Source organism: Cimex lectularius, unplaced genomic scaffold (assembly GCF_000648675.2).
Source record: "Cimex lectularius strain Harlan isolate CLEC.00 unplaced genomic scaffold, Clec_2.1 scaffold4, whole genome shotgun sequence".
Classification (NCBI taxonomy): Eukaryota; Metazoa; Arthropoda; class Insecta; order Hemiptera; family Cimicidae; genus Cimex; species Cimex lectularius.
Genome location: NW_019392723.1, coordinates 2,676,163 through 2,696,222, shown reverse-complemented (window position 1 = coordinate 2,696,222; position 20,060 = coordinate 2,676,163). Strand labels below are relative to the sequence as shown.

At 33.5% G+C, this 20,060-nt stretch overlaps 1 protein-coding gene across 8 annotated transcripts in view; it reads left to right on the top strand.

Annotated features, from left to right (window-relative positions):
- Window positions 1-20,060, top strand: part of LOC106671524 (obscurin) — a 134,459-nt gene that overhangs the window by 74,811 nt on the left and 39,588 nt on the right. For 5 of the 8 annotated variants that reach the window (XM_014402441.2, XM_014402456.2, XM_014402454.2 and 2 more), the window contains 10 exons: window positions 11,352-11,516; window positions 11,637-11,774; window positions 11,844-11,976; window positions 13,498-13,674; window positions 14,595-14,750; window positions 15,154-15,390; window positions 17,559-17,691; window positions 17,753-17,937; window positions 18,044-18,100; window positions 18,576-18,688. In XM_014402441.2, coding sequence (XP_014257927.1) covers window positions 11,352-11,516; window positions 11,637-11,774; window positions 11,844-11,976; window positions 13,498-13,674; window positions 14,595-14,750; window positions 15,154-15,390; window positions 17,559-17,691; window positions 17,753-17,937; window positions 18,044-18,100; window positions 18,576-18,688 — 1,494 coding nt within the window. The remainder of the gene's footprint in view (window positions 1-11,351; window positions 11,517-11,636; window positions 11,775-11,843; window positions 11,977-13,497; window positions 13,675-14,594; window positions 14,751-15,153; window positions 15,391-17,558; window positions 17,692-17,752; window positions 17,938-18,043; window positions 18,101-18,575; window positions 18,689-20,060) is intronic. The other 3 variants (XM_014402444.2, XM_014402450.2, XM_014402435.2) reach the window with 3 other exon arrangements.

The window sequence follows — 20,060 nt, the reverse complement described above, 5'->3', positions numbered from 1 at the left end:
TGACTTTGTGAACTTAAGAAATCAACCGGCTTAAATATCCAGAAAGTTTATTTGAATTTTCCCGTCCGTTTAACCGATAGAAAATCGTGTCCCCTGAAAAGTTGTATTCTTTCACATTTCGGTTCACGTTTCTCCAGAACCTTTCTTTAAATTGAAATCATTTTTTTTTCATTCTGTACAGCAATAACAGCCACACAACCTTAACTAGAAATTAGTATAAAAAAATCAGCCAGGAGTGTAGAAATAAATTCTTTGGTATTAAAAAAAAGATTTAAAAGGTTGTCACAATTTTAGGTTGTTGCCAAAATTTAACGATTCGCTATTTTTAAAAACCCAAAGCCACGACATCGAAGTATCCTAAAGAAAATAAAACAAAAAAAGATCTGTTGCAATGGGACGAATAAATCTTGAGGTAATGGTAGCAAAAATTGGTAAACATTTGTTGGCTACCGCGTTAAGTACTTCAGAAATCAACTAGCTTAAATATCTAGAGCATTTAATTTGATTAATTAAAGTCAGATTAACCAATAGAATATCAGACTAAAGTCATGCATTTTTTGAACAAAAATTTTTGAAGTAAAGTTGGAAATGCAAATTCGAGCTCGATCATCCCTTCTTAAGAAAAATTGTATTATTTCACCTTTGGGTGCGCTTTTCTCCAAATCCCTTCATTAAAATGAAACGATTTTTCTTTCTCTGCAGAGCGATGATAGGCACGCACTGTTAACGAGAAATTATTGAAAAACAATCAGACAGGAGCGTAGAAATAAATTATTTGGAATTTAAACAAAAATATAAAAGTTTGTATAATTTTAGGCTGTTGTCAAAATTTAACGATTCGCGATTTTTAAAAACCCTTGGGCACAAAATCCTAGTAGTGTAAGGAAAATAAATCAAAAAAAGATCGGTTTCAATATGACAAACAGATTGTGAGGCAATGTACCGAAAATTGGCCCAGCATTTGTGCCTAATGCTTAATAAATACAGAAATCAGCTAACATAAATAATCGAGAATGTTTAATTGATTTAATAAACGTCAGCTAAATAATAGAAAGTTTGCATAAAGATATATTTTATGAACAAGTCTGTAAGTCAAAAGATTAAAAATAATGCTGGTTATGCAAATTAGAGCACGATCAGAAAATCCCTGATCAAGAGAATTTGCATTTTTTCGATTTCCAGCACACTTCTTTTCACAACTTCTTTTTTATTAGAAAAAAGGCGTTCAGTTTTTCAAAATTTTCGGTTGTTGACAAAAATTAACGATCGATTATTTAAAAACCTAACAACATCCTAGTGTACTAATCAAAAAATGGGTTTCAATAGGCCAAATAGATTTTGAGGAAACGAACGTGAAAAGTGGCAACTTTCCCCTCGCTTTGGACAAAAATGACATAGATTTATAAAGTTTTCAACTTTGATATTTAAATCGAACATACATACTGTTCTGAAAAATAATTGATTATCAAAATTAAAATCAATAGGGGAGAAACGGGGTTAAAACAATAAATAGGAAACAAAACCAGCTGTTCTTCCGAAAAAACAGTTAAGCATCCCCGTTAAGCACTTTAAGCAAAAAATCCACAAGCTTAAATCTCCAGAACCTTTAATTGAATATAATTAACGTTAGATTAATTGATAGAAGGTCGATAAAAGACATTTACACAATAACAGCTTAGTCAAAAGATTTGGAAAAAACTGGATATGCACGTTCGAGCTCTATTAGAAAATATTTTTATTTCCTTACATTATTTTCCTAAACCCTTCATCACATTGAAACGATTCTTTTTTTATTCTATAGGGAAATAATAGGCTAAAAACTGTAGCCAGCAATTTTTTTAAAAAACCACGAAAGAGAGGAGAAATAAATTATTTTGTATAAAGAAAAATGTGTAAAATTTTATTACAATTTTAGGCTTTTGCCATAAATTATGTATTCATAATTTTTATAAACCCCTTTCCTAAGTATAGTCTTACTTGAAGGAAAACAAGACAAAAAGATTGACTGTAATAGATCATTTAGATTTTGAAAAAATGGTACAGTAAAATAGCGAAACTTTTTTTGCCTTCTCTTGATTTGAGTTTGTATCATTATTTAAATAGGTAAATTTTTAATGTTTAGTAAACAATTAGTGTAAAAAATTTACAAGAGAGAAGAAATTAATTATTTTCTATTTTAAAAAAAAGTTGTAAAAGTTTTTCACAATTTTAGGTTGTTGCCAAAAATTACGGATTACTAATTTTTATGCCCTTATGCAAACTTTTATGCTCTCTCTTGATTTGAGCTTGTATGATTATTTAAATAGATAAATTTTTAATGTTCAGTAAACAACTAGTGTAAAAATTTACAAGAGAGAAGAAATTAATTATTTTTTATTTTAAAAAAAAGTTGTAAAAGTTTTTCACAATTTTAGATTGTTGCCAAAAATTACGAATTCCTAATTTTTATGCCCATAAGCAAACTTTTATGTCCTCTCTTGATTTGAGCTTGTATGATTATTTAAATAGGTAAATTTTTAATGTTCAAACAACTAGTGTAAAAATTTACAAGAGAGAAAAAATTAATTATTTTTTATTTTAAAAAAAAGTTGTAAAAGTTTGTCACAATTTTAGGTTGTTGCCAAAATTTAACGATTCGCTATTTTAAAACCCTCTAGCTACGACATGGTATTATACTAGGGAAAATAAAACATAAAAAGATCGGTCTCAAAAGAACAAATAGATTTTAAGAAAATGGTACAAACATAGCCTAAACTAATATAGACATTATTCTAAAATAAGGTATAATTTAAAAATTTGTCGCATGACCAGGACGTGCCAACTTACTGAAAAAAGAAACTCTTATCAAAGTTCAAATACATCTAGTTGAAATGGCGTTTAAAAAGAAATAAATTGGAAACAAAACCTCTTCGCCGGACAAAACTGTCGCTACCCCTTTTAAGCTCCTCAGAAATCAACCAGATTAAATAATCCAGAACGTTTAATCGAATCTAATTAACGGCCATTTAACTGATAGAAAGTCCGACTAAAGAGATATATCTTTTGAACAAATCTATAAGTCAACAGACTGGAAATAAAGCTGGCTAAGCGTATTGCCAATATCTATAATTATAGACTGATTTATTGGACAGTCGGTTCAATCCAGCTGTCGACAATTTGTCAAGACGCTCGCTTGATCAACATGCTTTATTGTCAACATTTTCCCCAGTTCAATATGGCAGTTTTTGTTGGGTTCCCGCAAAATATCAAAAATCGTCGCCTAATAGAGTGAATATTATTGAAGGAAGTATATGTAATAAAAATAAACAAAGGTTTCTCAGAGTATGGTAATTAAATCATTAAGTAAATTGATTTTACGCTATGGTGGTTGGGACAGAAGTGTACTATTTTTCTGTACCATTTTCACAAAATCTATTCGATCCATTACAACCAATCTTATTTATTTTTTATTAGTTTTAATACTAATTATCAAATTAAAGGTTTTTAGAACTTGCAATTCGTAAATTTTTGCCCGCAGCCTAAAATTGTGACAAAATTTTACAGATTTTAATTCAATTTAATTTAATTTATTTAATTCTTGACTTTTTCGTGTTTTTTAAGTATTGTTGGCAATGATCGTTTGGCTATTATTGGACTATAAAACGAAGAAAGAATCGTTTCAATATGATAAAGTATTTTGGATTTGGACAAGCATAAAAATTTGACTTCATTTCCAACCAGTTGACTTATAGATTTGTTCAGATGTTTTTTTACCAGTTCTTCTATCATTAATCTAGCGTTAATTAGATTCATGTTAATCGGATCAGGAAATTTAAACAAAGTAGTGGACATTTAAAATGGTTAATTTCTCTAGTCAGTACTTCATAGGGTAATGACAGTTTTTTGGACGAACCGCAGGTGTTGTTTTCTATTCAATATTTTACTCTATTTCTACTCAGTTGGTTTTAATTTTATTAAGGACTTCTTTTTTAAAATATTCTGTCCTTTTTGTTTAGGCATCAAATTTTTAAATTTTACTGCAATCCACTCTAGGCCATTTAGTTGTTCAAAGTGAGCCCAAAAAATTGGCATTTCTTCGATAAAGTTTTCTCGAAATCTATTTAGTCTATTACAACCGATTTTTTATTGTATGATATTTCTTATTTTTATGGTTGGTAGCTTGAGGTTTTTAAAAATAGGGAATCGTTAAATTTTGGCGACACATGAAATTGTGACAAATTTTACGTAATTATTTATACCAAAGAATTTATTTCTCTGCTCCTGAGTGTTTTTCATAATAATTTCTCGCTACGATTGTTTGCATATTATTATTATTATTCTTTTCTTTTTTTTACTATGGTTTACAACAGCAGAGGTCATATAAACCCTCGGAGTGCCGGTGTTTTCGAAAAAAAAATACCACTTGTAAGTATGTCGGGTTCGAATGCAGGGCCGCTGGATTCGAACCCGGAACCTTTACCTTACAGTGATGAGCGCCGTGTCAATGTCTAAACCTTTTTTTTTATATCATTGCTGTACAAAATGAAAAATAGTCTTACGATTTGATAAAGGGTTTGGCAGAAAAGTGTACCGAAATGAAAAAAAATTAGACCTTTTTAAGAGAAGGAATTTTCGGATCAAGTTAATTTGCTTAGCCAGTCTTATTTCTAGTCTGGTGAAAATGTTTATAGTCAGATCTATTTATTCCGGCTTTAATTAGATTCGGCTTTGGATATTTAAGCCCGTAGTAAGTAGCATTTTTGGGGGAAGCAACAGTTCTTCGGAAGTACCGCTGGTTTTTCTTATTTTCTTTTTTTTAACACAATTTCTACTCAATGAATTTTAATTTTTATAGACATTTCATTTTAGGAGTGCCTGAAGTTTTTGCTTTAGTGTCATATTTTGTTGTTTATCTTATTTCACAAATTATTCTATGCCATTTATTTTTCCAAAGTTAGCCCAAAAGGTTGCATTTTTTTAATACCATCTTCTCGAAATCTATTTGGTTATATTACAACCGTTCTTTTTTTGTTGGATTTTCCTAAGTTTAGTATGATTTCGTAGCTTGAGGTATTGAAAAATAGTGGATCGTCAAATTTTGGCCACAATCTAAATTTTTGTGACAGACTTTTACATAAGTTTTTATACCAAAGAATTTATTTCTCCGCTCCTGAGTGTTCTTCATAATAATAGTTCTCTTCAATTTTTTGCTGTTGTTCTATAAAAGGAAAAAGGAATCATTTCAGTATAATGAAGGGTTTTGGAGAAAAGAATAAAAATACACAATTTTTCAGGTTAAGGTTTTTTCGATCGAATTTTCCCTTTACTAGCCAGATAACCTAATTAAACCATTACCCACCGACTCCTCTTTCAGCAGGGCAAGACTAGGATTAATTAGGAAGCTTTTTTTTAATACAGAACATACAAAAAAGTCGAAAGACTCCAAACAACAAAGTTCTATTTAGTTGCAAATACATCAAGGCAAGATAGAACAAAATACTTGGAACCTTCAGAAAATTATTTGACCCACTTCTAAAGATGGTAATCTCTTGAGACCAGGTTCATTCTATGCACAAAAGGTGTAGTTTTCATATAATAAATTATTTAAAATCATACATTTCTTATTATGAAAAATATTAATTGTTCTTTAAAGTAACGATAAATAAAGAGTATGTCTCCCTGTGTTTATCTTTTGAAAAAGAAATTTGAAATCGTCTGTGAAAACTTAATTATGTCAATTTGTAGACGTATTTAACATTGTTTTGCACTGATGATGACCTTAAAAGGTCGAAAGCTTGACAGTAACAAATGAATTTGCTTTTTCATTAGGACGAAACTGTGAGCCAGAGTATTCGTGATTTTTTAAGCATAAGCTCTACTTGTATACAATGTAATACATATATGTACTTTTTTAAGTTCTTAAAAAAACGTTTAAACCTATATGGCATAAGTATGCCAGTCTTATCTTATCTATCTAAATGTCTTGGCTTAAAACAATTCCAAAAAAAAAAACACATAAGTAAAGTTTAAATAAATCTGTCGTAAAACGATGAAAATATGACAATCCTTCTTAAATCAAAAACTGAATTTTTCTTTAGTTTCTATGAATAATATTTAATAGCTTAATTTACATTTTGTTATTGTTGTTTTTTTCATTATTGTTTTTGCTTATTTATTTATTTTTTCATTTTTTCATTCATTATCCGGAAATTAAATTAATGTAACCGTGATCATCTAATTTTCAAAATGTTTAAACACTAAAATGGCTTCAAGCCTTTAAAAACAGTTTTTCTTTTTTACCGATCTCTCGTCTTGGCTTAAAACAATTAACAAAAAAAAAAAAAAAGACACGTAAGTAAAGTTCAAACAAATCTGTCAAAAAACGATGAAAATATGACGCTTCTTCTTAAGTCAAAAACTGAATTTTTCTTTAGTTTGTATAATTAATATTTAATAGCTTAATTTGCATTGTGTTGTTGTTTTTTCATTATTGTTTTTGTTTATTTATTTATTTTTATTTTTTCATTCATTATCCTGAAATTAAATTAATGTAACCGTGATCACCTAATTTTCAAAATGTTTAAACACTAAAATGGCCTCAAGCCTTTAAAAACAGTTTTTTTTTTTTTTAACGATCTCTCGTCTTGGCTTAAAACAATTAACAAAAAAAAAGACACGTAAGTAAAGTTCAAACAAATCTGTCAAAAAACGATGAAAATATGACGCTTCTTCTTAAGTCAAAAACTGAATTTTTCTTCAAAAATGTTGAAACACTAAAACGTCTTCAAGCCTTTAAAAACAGTTTTTCTTTCTTATCAATCTCTCTGTCTTGGCTTAAAACAATTCCAAAAAAACGACACGTAAGTAAAGTTTAAACAAATCTGTCAAAAAACGATGAAAATCTCACTTGTTTGTGCATATTACGCGAATCCGTGGATTCCTTCGGACGAACGGTCTCGCCACTGTCGCCTCTTTTAATTAAACTCTATTTTTAAATAACTGATTTGTGGTCTGGCAATGTTGTTGTTACCACTGTGAGTAACAAGCCGGGAGGAAAATAAACTAAAGAGCACAAATAACATTCAACACATCGCAATTTTCCACTAATTCCAAAAATTCTTGGAAAACAGAAGCAAATTATTAAACCACAGGTGTTTTCATAAGTATAATTTTCATACGGGTTAAATTCCTTTGCGGATCATAAACATTAATAAGTATTATATATTATATAAAAAAGTAAAGACGTAAAATATAACGTTCAGTATTTATTTGATGACTATCATCAAAGAAAAACCTGGATTTTTGCAAAACAAATTGGCCTAATTGTGCGTCATTTGATAGTCAATTCTTCCTCTTCGATGATGAAATTAAATTGCTTAAGGGACGGCTGGTGTGGCCATGTGGGGAGGCCGATGCCAGCGAGAAACGGGTCAAAAGCCCCGTTTTATAAATAAAATATTTGACAATACTTGTGTCAACGACCTAAAACACATCACGCAGAAATTAGATTTTTTTTTTTTAATATTAACAATATCGCATGATTCTGTCTAGCTTTATTGAATAGATGAGGCTTTTTTTAACATTTGTTTCCACTGTGGAAGTTAACCACGAAACCACGTAAACAATTATCCTATTTAGATTTTGTCCAATATCTTTGTTACCTTGTTACTTAATTCATGGCAAAATTCGTTGTTGTGTTCTTCATCCTCAGATGTTTGGACGAAGGGTCTGGCTGTTAAGTTCTATACCCAAGTACCCAAGTATGATCGCGAAACTATATCAATGGGTAACCGAATTTCTAAATCACAGTTCCCCGGCTGCGGAACTTCTGTTTCATTGATAATTATTTTTGATTTTGAGAAATTCGCCTAGTTTTGTAAGCTGAATGCTTTTCTGTAGAACCTGAGGACGATCAATCACAATCGTCCGACTTGAATTTCATCAAACCAGCTCAACCACTAGGTCGTTTATAAACAGAAGCAGCAAAGAGAAGTGGGCTCAATGTGAAGCTGTGGGACTTCACAGGATACTGATAAATTTTCGGTTTTACCCACTCTTGCCCACACTGTCCCAAATAAGCCTCCTGAAGAATCCATCACTCCTAGAGACGTTCAAGCCTGAAGGTGTTACATTATTGACTTCTCTTAGTGCTTAAAAAAATTCCCATCATTTTTGTACAGATGGTTTCCAAATTTACTTTTACTAACTTACAATACAGGAATATTTGAACTAAATGAAACTCTGGGCAAAACGGGCTTAATTTAATTGTATGAACATCCCAGGCTACAGTGGATCCAGTTCCTCCATTACCTTGTATCATCCAATTTACAATTAACAATCATTCGATTTCCTTCTGCCCCACTTGTGTAATTGTCCTTAAATCCCCATTTCTCATGTATCAAACTGGTCCTTTTCACCCTCCATCGTGTTACTTTCTCCTTAGTTTATTTTTTTGTTCTATCCTATTTTGACTGCAATCGGATTAGGTGGGACTCACTGAGCTTGAAGATCAGCTTAAATATCTAACTTTTTTTCTGAAGTGGTTATACCCCAATCTCACCACTCAGATCCTCTTTACAAGTCATAGAGTGTAGCGTTTATTTCCAAATTATTAGTTGGTAGTGTGTCGAGGTTTTTCTATAGTTGCCGAGGATTATCTACCACAGTCGCTCAGCTCTAATTTTACCTTCCACCTCATCCACTCGCCCATAAAGAGAGCAAATTGAAGTGGACTCAATGGGCAGCCCTGGGTGACTCCATAGGATACTGAGAAGTTTTCGGTTCTGTCTACCATTGGCCATACTAATGGCCTAATGCTGGAATACAAATAGTCTCCGTCCCAATAAAGCTGTCCTCTCGATTAGCTTCCATGCTTCTCAAGATCTTCCAGAATTTAGTAGACTTGATTTATACAATCATTACCACCACACACGTTCCAGTTTGGGTCCTTCATCTTGTAGATTGGTTATAACAAAGTTCGTTGCCCGTTCGAGTGAGGAGTTTTTTTAGGCCACAGTTCGATCAGATCTTGACCTCAAGAGACTTAAATTTCCAGTCGTTGCTTTTTCAAGCTCCTTCAGTTCAGTCAATCCAATTTCCAAGGTACCTTTCTTGTTCTCCCCTTCTTTAATTTGTCTTGCGATAATGTGATTAAAGGTCTAATGAATTATTTTAGTTTATCTTCGGCTACCGAAGGATACCCTTGTGATCTGTACACCCTTCCTACTACAAGTCTCGTTTGGCTTCTGCCTCTATTAGATATCTACCAATTTCAGGATTCTCCTCATTTTCAGATCCTCAGTACACCTCCGTCAAACGCGCTACCACCCTTAAGACCTCAGAGCATACAACTACTTCAGCAGTTTCTTTTTCATCCGTGCCTCCAACCTATCGAATTCCCTTCCTCACCATATCCGTCGATGTAGAAAGGCCAATCGAGTTATCCTAAATCTCATGAATTTAAAATACCTAATCCATATGCTAAATTTGGTTTTATATAAAGTCGATTAAAGATTTGACAAGTCACATCTTTAAGAGATAAAACAGCGTCGATTATATTTTGGCTTTGAACCCAGTGGGTCAAGAGTTTCAAGAGCCAACGCCCAGCCTTCCCAATGTGATTCCACGATTATTTTGATAAAACTTGCATGGATGTCAAACTTTTTTATACTAGTCGGATTATTATCTAATTAATTATGCTGAAACCGACGCTAATAGTTCCACCATATTAAGAATATAATACTTTTTTATTCTGCTCGTAAAAAACATTGGTAAAAATGAACATTACTGGATATTTCGTACAATATACCACAGACAGTTCGTTACTGTTACTTAAAATTTTATGGACAGGTTTAATTAAATATTGAAATCAACTAGAAGCCCAGTTAAAGCAAAACCGAACAGTCTTGTTTTCTGCTTTACCGTTTATTCGCCTATTTTCGTGCCTGAGATATAATAATAAACACAAGTTTTCTTTGGCACACGGCCCCTCTCAAAGAGGTTCATAGTGATGGATGTGCCAATTTTAAATATTCCAGTTGAGATTTAGCCCTAAAAGTGGCCGGAATTTTTTCTTAGATAATTCTAAACTTTGGTAAACAATGTTCAACAATTTTACGACTGTAGAAAACTTCAAACCACAAAAGTAAAAGTTAAAAAGAACCGGTATGAGGCTAAAATATCAAGCCTTCAAAAAACTACCATCTGAAGCAATAGTTAAAATACAACTATAATTCTTACTTACGACTCGGTAAAATCTGGTTAACATAGATGATGATTGGGTCATATCTAGGTCAGAATAGGTACTGGCCAGCTTTCAGCTAATACTTTCAAGACCTTCAAAAAATAAATTTAAAAAGATAGAGAGAGAGTGAGTGAGAAAGAGAGTGAAGGAGAGGGAAATGGTGAGGGGAGGGTGAGGGGAGGGGGAGGGGGAGGAAGAGAGAGAGTAAAGGAGAAGGGAAAGGGTGAGGGTGAGGGAGAGGGTGAGGGTGAGGGTGAGGGAGAGGGAGAGGGAGAGGGAGAGGGTAAGGGAGAGGAAGAGAGAGTGAAGGAGAGGCAGCCTTTTCACCCGCGGAACCTGAACTAGATATGTCGAAGAGTCTACGGAATTTGTAGCTGGAAAAAGATTTGGTTGAGAAATACAAACTCAAACACGTATGAGGTGGGTTCTGGGGCATGAAGATTTAGAAGGAAATGAACAGGCACCACCAACTAGCCAAAGAAGGGGCAGCTACATGAGAGGGCAAAGATCTACATACTTTTGGACAGTCAGGCAACTATAAATACATATGCTTTTAGCTCCAAGGAATGCTTAGATACATTAGGCACTCTCGGGAAACACAACAATAGGCGTTTCAGGACATGAGGTATAGAAGAAAACCAACTAGCCAACCTGACCAACTAGCCAGGGGGCAGCCCACTGGAACTAAAACTAAGTACATCGGGAGTATGTTAAAGTTGGAGCTGGAAATATGACTTGAGAAAGAAAAAGACAAAAACTTTGAGATGGATTCCAAAACATGAAAGTATAGAAGAAAACAAACAGGCTAACAAACTAGTCAAACAACGAGCAGCCTTCTCATCCATGGGACCTGAACTAGGAGGAACACCAGAGAGTGTGTTAAAGCTGCAGCTGGAAAAGTACTCATACACATGGGAGACAGGCTCAAAGACATGAAGGTTTAGAAGGAAGCGAAAAGTCTGACCAACCATCAACATAAGGAGCAGCCCTCTCTCTCGGACTTAATTTTCTTTTAAATTGACTGATAATTATTTATAGCCAGTTTATCATTTTTTCTACATACATTACTCATAGATTTTTACTTCAATGCCTAACCTGTAATAAAATATTTCTTCTTTTTTTCATATAGGAACTTGTCAGGTATTCTGAGAAATTAAACGAGGACACAACCGACCTAAGCAAGGCTTTGGAGTTGATGCTCGGTATCCCTCATCGATCAAACGATTTGAAATACATAAATAATATAGAAGGATACCACGGGGATATTCACAAACTTGGACGCCTTTTAAGACATGTGAGCTCAATAAAATTATTATTTACCTAAAAATGATAAAACATTAAATAACTGGCTCTATCTCATCTTGTCAGAAATGTATCAGATATGATTTGAGACACTTTTTACACTCTCTTTCAGAACTGGTTCAAGTTGAAAGGAAAAGACGGAAAAACACATGAACGATATCTATTCCTCTTCAAAGCTAGGATTCTAGTTTGCAAAGTAAGGAAAATTGGTGACGGTAGATATGTGTTTGTTCTTAAGGAGATAATAAGGGTAATTACAATTTTTTAATGTTAAACAACATGAAAGCCATATTGTTACTGCTATAATTGTTGTAATCAGCTACCTGAGGTTGAAGTCAAAGATCAAAACGATTCTCAGTCATTCGACGTTGGACCCTACACCCTAACAAGCCACGGAGACAACGCCAAAGAACCTTGGCTTGCGGAAATACAACATTACGCACGAAACGCACGTAAGTTTATTATCAACTCAACAAATTGTTCGAATTTGTTTTATATTCCAAAACTCAAGTTTCACGGGAAAATATTGAATCATGGATATGTAACCTAACCCTAAACCTAATCCTAATCCAACCCTAAAAGCCCACTTAACTGGCAGAGATGAGGTATCGCGGTTTCTGGTGATCTGGGCGAGCTTGTGTGATCTTTTCTCTTAATAATGGGCATTGAAACAATATTTGATGATCCAGTCTCAAAATTCTCAAATTCTATCTATATTTTGATTATGTTAAAATAAATATAAAGTTATATCAAAAAGAAAATTATTTTCTTAGATATAACGCTATACATTTACTACCAAGAACTTAATAAACTGTGACCAATTTAGCTCTCAGTTCAGGTGAGCCTTACTGAGATGAGTTTTTGTTCCGTTCAGCAAATGCTCTTTTCTTGTAGCAGTTGAAAATTTTACAGATGGATTCTTGACATTATGGGTCATGTTGAGTGTCCCATAGAATCGCATCGCTTTAGAATCTGGTTTGCATTCAGCATCGCATCTTTAGCAGTGTAAATGCCATTTAACCCTGCATAACCTAAACCTGATTCTTACCCTAAATCTGACCCGTCCCCCCACAACCTATCCCTCCTTTACCTAACCATTATCCTAATGCTGACCCTCATTCTCCCTAACCTCACTCTGACCCTAACCCTACCTAACCAAAACCTCACCAACCCATAATCCTAAAATTTCCTAAACTAACGATATTCCTAACCGTAATAGTAATCCTTACTCTAACGACCACTAACCTAAATTGGCCCATCCATAATTCTAACTTTTCCAACCCTACCTTGGCCTGACTCTCACCTCAACTCCACCTATCCTAATTCTGCTTAACCTAAACCTAATCCTAGCCCTACTTTCACATAACCTAACTTGACCCGTCCCTAATCCTAACCCTACCAACCAAACCAGAATCCTAAATCTTACTCTACCTAAACTTACTTAACATGACTCTAACCCTAACATTTCCTAACCCAACTCTATTCTTAATCGTAATCTTAACCTTAACCAAATCCTAAACCAACTCTCTCTCACTAACCTTTAATTAGTTAATTCATCCATAACCCTAACCATACCTAACCACGTTCATCTTTTAGCCTAACTTAGCCCGACTCTAACCTCAACCCTACTTTACCAGACCACTCTTAACCCTAACTCTGTCTCTAATCTAGACCTAATCTTTACCTTAACTATAACCATTCTTAGTGTAATCTAACCTTAATGCTAATACTCACTCCACCTTCTTCATGGAAATTTCTTATCCAGCTCAAATACATATCCATGTTAATTAATATATTAGGAAAAGTAGGCATTTTATTGTGGTTTTGTGGTACAAAATATATAATCTGTGATGCTTTATATGCATCCAGTACCCTCATTTTGAAAGGAGTGTCAACCAATTTATATTGAATGTAATTAATTATGTAACTGTTAGATGTTTTGTTACATTTATTCATTAAAAAAATTTGTTTAGTAACATTAGCTGAACACGCTGCGGATGATTTACGACTCAAAGAGGACGATAACAAAAATATTGTACCATTGAAAGGAATCGAATTAGATACTGTGCCCGGACAACTTTCAGACGAAGACATGGATAAATCAACGAGTTTGGCAAGCAGGCGAACTTCTTTGACCAAACGTGTTGAAGGTAACGATTGTAACAGACTATTACAGATCCAACATGCCATACATTTTTAAACAAAATCATACAAAATTTGAGAAATATTTACCCAACATATTCAAGTATGTATGTGACAATTTTAAGTATGGATGCTAAAAAAAAAGATATAGATAAACTTAAATTTTTTCTATTATGTAACTTTTAATGACACTGTTTCTTCAGCAGCACATGAACACATTCACTAAGGTTAATATACATTTTATGTATTCTGACTCATAATGTGGTGAACAATGCAATATTTTGTTGTATACATTTCAATGTTGTAAGATATGAATTGTTTATTTATCCTAATTATTTTTTAAAGGTTAATTTTCTTAAATAGATATAACCATTAGTGCACGCTACTTTCAATTTTTAATTAGTTCTTATCTAAAAGCATGTACATTCAATTCATGCAATATCATATGACTTAGTTTGATAATTCATTTTCTCTTTTCTCACTTCAAAAACTTGTACTTTTGTAACCAAAAATTTGAAATTTTATTTGTATCGAATTTCTAAATTAAATAATTATGTTCAAAGATTACTTTACAAAAACACTATTGACGTTAAATGAGTCTGAAGTAAGTAAATGAATAGCCCTAGTTATTTCTTGGCTGCATAAAATTTTTTTCCTGTCAATTTGATGTTTGCCTGCATGTGACTTAAATGTAACAAATGTTTACATTTTTTGGTTACATGGGACTTATTTTTTGTTATTAATTTAAAATAGAGCATATTAATGTTATGTAGTAAGTATATTTAAATAATTTAGCATGTTTTAGCTATTTTAAGGTTTAAAGATCTTTTGTTTGTCCTTTTTTTTATTATAAAAACCAACTGCTAAATTCTATCTGTTTGTCTCACTCAGCTATAAGAGAAGTCTAGGATAGGTTTAATTTTCACAGAATTAAGGTCGGGAAGTATAACCGAAAGTGTCAGACATGAAGAAGTAATATCATCATCTGTAGTAATACGAGAAGAAATGGAAGAAGACATGACAAGTCGCTGTATTACTAACCAATCTCTCTTCATTCATACCATCGAAGGACTTAATGTTGAACGTGAGCTTATTTCTTTATTTTCAAATGATACACCAAGTATATTTTACATATGTATATTTGTCAGATAAGCTGAAAATAAAATGTTTACGCCATCAAAATTTTATCGAATTGCAAGTGAACCTTGGTGGTTGGTGGTACAAAAATTTTAAAAACTTCAAGTTTTCTGTTCTCTCTAGGTGCATGGCATTAGACATTTTATGTTGCAATAACTCTAAGCTGCCAATTTCAGTGTATTAATACATAGTAGATTAAGCTTTTTAATAGAATTTATCAAACTTTTTTCTTATAACTTTCAATTTTACTTTGCTTCTTTTGATTAAATTTCATACCTAAATGAACCTTTTTTTTACAATTTATTATTATTCCTAGACCTATACAGATCACTTATTTTCTTAAATTACAGCTGGTGGCAGTGCTGCATTCGAATGTGAAATTGATGCAAAATCAATTGTCTGGTTGAAAGACAATAGACCTTTGTCAGACCGCTTGGCAGACAGAGTTACGCAGATGTCTGTTGGAAATGTTCACCGTTTGGAAATTTTAAATGTGATTGAATCAGATGCTGGTGTCTACACAGCACACGCCACAACCAAATCAGGACAAGTTTCAACATGCACAGCTAATTTGGTCGTTCACAAATGTAAGTTTAAAAGCAACCTAACTGTTTAGTCCATTTTTATCAATAATCAATATAAATAATCTACCAGTCTACACACGCAAACACTCTGATCGCATTTGTGGATGATTCATTGGAGCTAGGACAGACTTGAGTTGGAACTGAACACTGATGGTAGGTGGAGGAAGTCTATAATAAACAGAACAAAGTTTAACATTCAAGTTAAAAATAACGCATTGATCAAGGTGAGCTAGATCAAACTCAGGAGCATTTAACCGATGGAGGTTGGATCAGGCCTAAATTTCTTGGTGTTATCTAGGATTGAAAATTTTGTTGGAACTTACATGAGTTATATAAATGAGAAGCTAAAGTACACTGGGGGCTGGCAAAGAGGGTTTAGAAGCATATCTGCCATTACTTGTATTATATAATATATATTATCATATTATTTGTATGCTGAACCTGAGTAGGTTTCTGCCTTAGATGAACAACCATAAAAAAATTAAAAGAGTTCAGAGGCTAAAAAATTGTTTTATTTGTGGGTATCTATCTGCAGATACAACACCTGATTAATTTGATGTTAATGGGAAGAATGAGGGGTTTTTTTTGTGATGAAGGAAGAGAGGTCTCCATCCAGGTAGTTTGTCTGCAATTAACATTGACATGAATTTATGGCATGACCCGGATATCTATATAGATATGAGAGAACGTGAGAAAACATGGGCTTTGTTTTGAAGGAAAAGTGGTCAATTTGCAATTATCAGAGTAATTGGAGGGGATCCTTTCCCGATAACCTCAGAAATATTGAGTACTCTAGGGCAGTAATAATGAGCCTGATGTGTGAATGTAATTTATTAGCATGAATTCAGGGGAGTCTTTCCTAATTGCCCCGAGCAAAATCGAGTAGTCTGGGACAGTCTGAATTTGGTGTATGAATGTAATTTATTAGAGTAAATGGAAAGACCTAATAACCCCAGGATCACTGAATTCTGTGGGATGGTGTAATTGAAGTCTTGTATGTGATATAATTTATTAGTGTGAATGGAAGGGCTTTTTCCCCAATAACCCCAGGAACATTCCCCAGATAGAGATTCCTCTAACCAGACTGAGCAATGGAATAAACAGCAGAAATTGTGTGCATAGGGGCCGAAATGTTAAAATAGTGATAGATACATAATAATCGACTCACTAACTTCAGTATCTACCTTTCCCTAGCAGAGAACATAAAGAACAAGTTTGACTCAACCCTCATTGCTGTTTTCCTTTCCTAGATAAGGGATAGATAAATTCAGGTTAAAGGGACATAACTCTAATATCCACAACACTTCACTTACTTCTTAACCCCAGCATCCATCTCTGACATATTTTTGCTGTTTACCTTTTTCCTGGATAAGAGTTGAAGTCGATAACTATGTAAAAGAACTCAACAGCAACCTCTTGAAATATAAGCCTATTAACAAGTTACCATCGACTTTCTATGAAGAATACACCAGGAGTCTGGAAAATTGGGAAGAGCTTGGGATTAACTCTTTGAAGGGCTTGTACACCATAATTATTCATAAATCGTGTGATGTGGTCTGGTGTGATAGGTTTCAGAAAAACATTTTCTTTATTGTGCCAACGTTTAGATCTTTATTGAGCCCTGAAGATGATCTCAATAAGGATCAGAACGTTGGCACGATAAAGAAAATGTTTTTCTGAAACCTATCACACCAGACCGCATCTCAAGATTTATGAATAATTATCGATTAATGGTCACTAATCACCACACATTCGTACACCATAATTTTATGTCCAGTCAGCTAGCGCATGACAGCGTGGTGTTTGTACTGAGGGTGACTGAGGGTGTCTGTTGACTGCGTGCTTGTTCGAAGCTTTTACAATGAGAAAATTTATCAAAATTCAGGTGCATTATGAAGGACATATTTCCATTTCTAGACAGACATTCTTAGTAAACAAAACAGAAACCACACACTTCATAACTGCCGAAAACTGGTGGTTTTCTTTATTTTACTGCTCAGTCCCATGTAGTAAACTGAATTTTCATTAATTTCTCAATAAAATTTCTGCTTACTTTGCCAGTTAATTAGATTGAAGGTGATTTTTTGTAACTTAAACACATCTCAATTGCAATTTCATCTACATTTTGTTCATTATTACTTTAATTCAAAATTACTTTATTTTTTATTTAGTGACTAATGAAGAAAGAAAGGCCAAGAATGGTCCCCATTTCTTAGTGAGACTTAAAGACACTGAACTACTTCAAAACACCTATTTAAGATTCTTGATCAAAGTGAAAGGTGATCCCATGCCAACTGTTGAATTGTAAGTGAATTAAACTAAAAATAAATATTTCTTTTTTTAAATATATGTTTTATCCTTGTAGTTTCAAAGATGACAAGTTGATCACATACAAAAATGAAAGAATGTGTGTGAAAACTGAACAAGCAGCTACTGGATATTACGAATTGGTAATCCCAGAAGTTCACACATCTGATGCTGGAATGTATAAATGCGTCGCCACCAATAGATTTGGCGAAGCGACCTGTGAAGGATTGTTGTGTGTTGTAGGTAAGCTTAAAACATTTATCACTCCTTTATTTATTTAAATTTTACCGTACATCTTTTCTTGTTTACTGTCTAATACAATTCATATATTCTTATAAAAAACCTATAGAAGACAATAAAAATCGAAACAGATTTGAGTCACAAGCAGCATCAACAAATCAACAATGTGAGGATGGATGTTTTTTTGTTGGTTTTATTTTTAATATATTTTTTCTCTTCTTTATTAATTGAATGTCAAAAGAAGAAAATTAAAGAAAAAAATGCTTGTTTATGAATTTTCCTACACTTTCTATTTTGATGAAAATAATTGTACTAATATCAGGGTAGTAGTAGTTATAAATATATAAAAGTATATGTTAACATTTTTTTTATATTTATGTTTTTTTTTTTCAATCTGTTTGGCTACACTGAGACAAAAGACCAAACAGAATTGGTATAACAAGCATCGAATTGTTTAACCAAATAAACTTTTGTGAAGTACAGCCATGAAAAGCTGGCCAAAATGATTCATTATGATCTAATTGAATGTTGTATTTCCCTAAATTTTGACATTACTGTATAACATATTTGATTTAAAATTTCAGATTATCTAAGCCACTAAATGATTTGCTTAATAAATAATTACAATGTATTGTTTGTAGATGATAAGAACATCTTTGAAAGTCTCGATGACAAGAACATTCAGCCAGAATTTTCATGGATTAAAGATGGAAAACCTTTCGATGCCGAGGAAAGATTCAAAGTATTATTTCAGGTAATTACAAACATAAGAATAATAGATTTTTTCTTATAAATCAGTCAATTAAGTTATTCTGATTCAATACATGGCTGCCCTGCCATTTCCTTTCCAAATATACAAAAAACAAGGCTGCATCTTCATATGTGTAAAGTGGTACATTCAAGCCAGGGTATAAGACGGCCTTAAACCGGGAATCATTAGTTAGAATTACAGTGAGAACCTGAGTAAGGAAGCAAGATGAAGAGTTCAATAAAATGAGATCAATCACCTGAGTATGAAGATAACTCTTCCCGAGGAGTTCTTAATTCATTAACAGCCAATTCATCCTAGGCTAATGAGGCAAGGGCTGGCCAGTTTTTGTGCTGAACCTCGTGAACTAGGACCAAGGATGACTTGCATGCATCTGTATAACGGGAGCGATGAGAACATGTCCCACAGTTTGTATGGAAAAGATGCTGGGATTGATAATGAGGAAAGCACAGAAAACAATATTTAGTATTACTAAAGAGAAACCTCCAACAGGAATAAAACTAAAATGGAGAGATAGCAACAATACAATGAATGACCATCTGATACACATGGCTCCAGGAGACGACATGAACAGGATGTTTGAATTTAATCAAAACTTCCAAATAAACTTTAGTACCAAAAAATAAAGGGAACAAGAGGAAAACACCTCCTTTAAGAATAGCACCATTTTTGGTACACAGATGGATCTAGAACACAAGAAGGTACAGGGGTAGGAGTATTTGGTCCTGGAACCAAATACTCAGAACCCATGGAAAAAACACCAGGTGGAATGTATATGTCTTGTCAGCTAGAACAAAATATTCATGCGATCCCAGGTCATATAACAGCCTTGTCAGTTTGGACATCCAACCATGGAAATCCAAACCATCCCAGGTTGAATATACAACTTCTTCCCCTAGTACCACAGATCAGCACCATTCCAGGTCGCATAAAAGCCTCATCATCTTGAACGTAAGATTCACACTATCACAGCTACAACCTCATCAACTAGGACCAAAGATCAATGTCATCCATGAATAATTGCCTAGTCAGCTAGGACCAAGAATCCACGCCCTCTGAGGTCTCAACATCCAAGGTTCACAACCCGAGGCCAGATCCATCTGTCAGAGCATGAGTTACCTGTGTCCAGATTTTGAATTCAACTGTCAAGTCTTCCTGAAGAGTTCATCATTTAAACAGCTGATTCATCCATGACTCACAATGCGAGGTCTCACAATCTGAGAACACCTACATTGCCTCGTCAGGAAGAACCAGGGATCCACTTCCTCTGACGTCTCACCCATCAAGGTCCTCAACCCTAAGCCACTCCCAGCTAAGTCTGGGTATAAACCTACACTGAATTGGATTTTAAATCTAT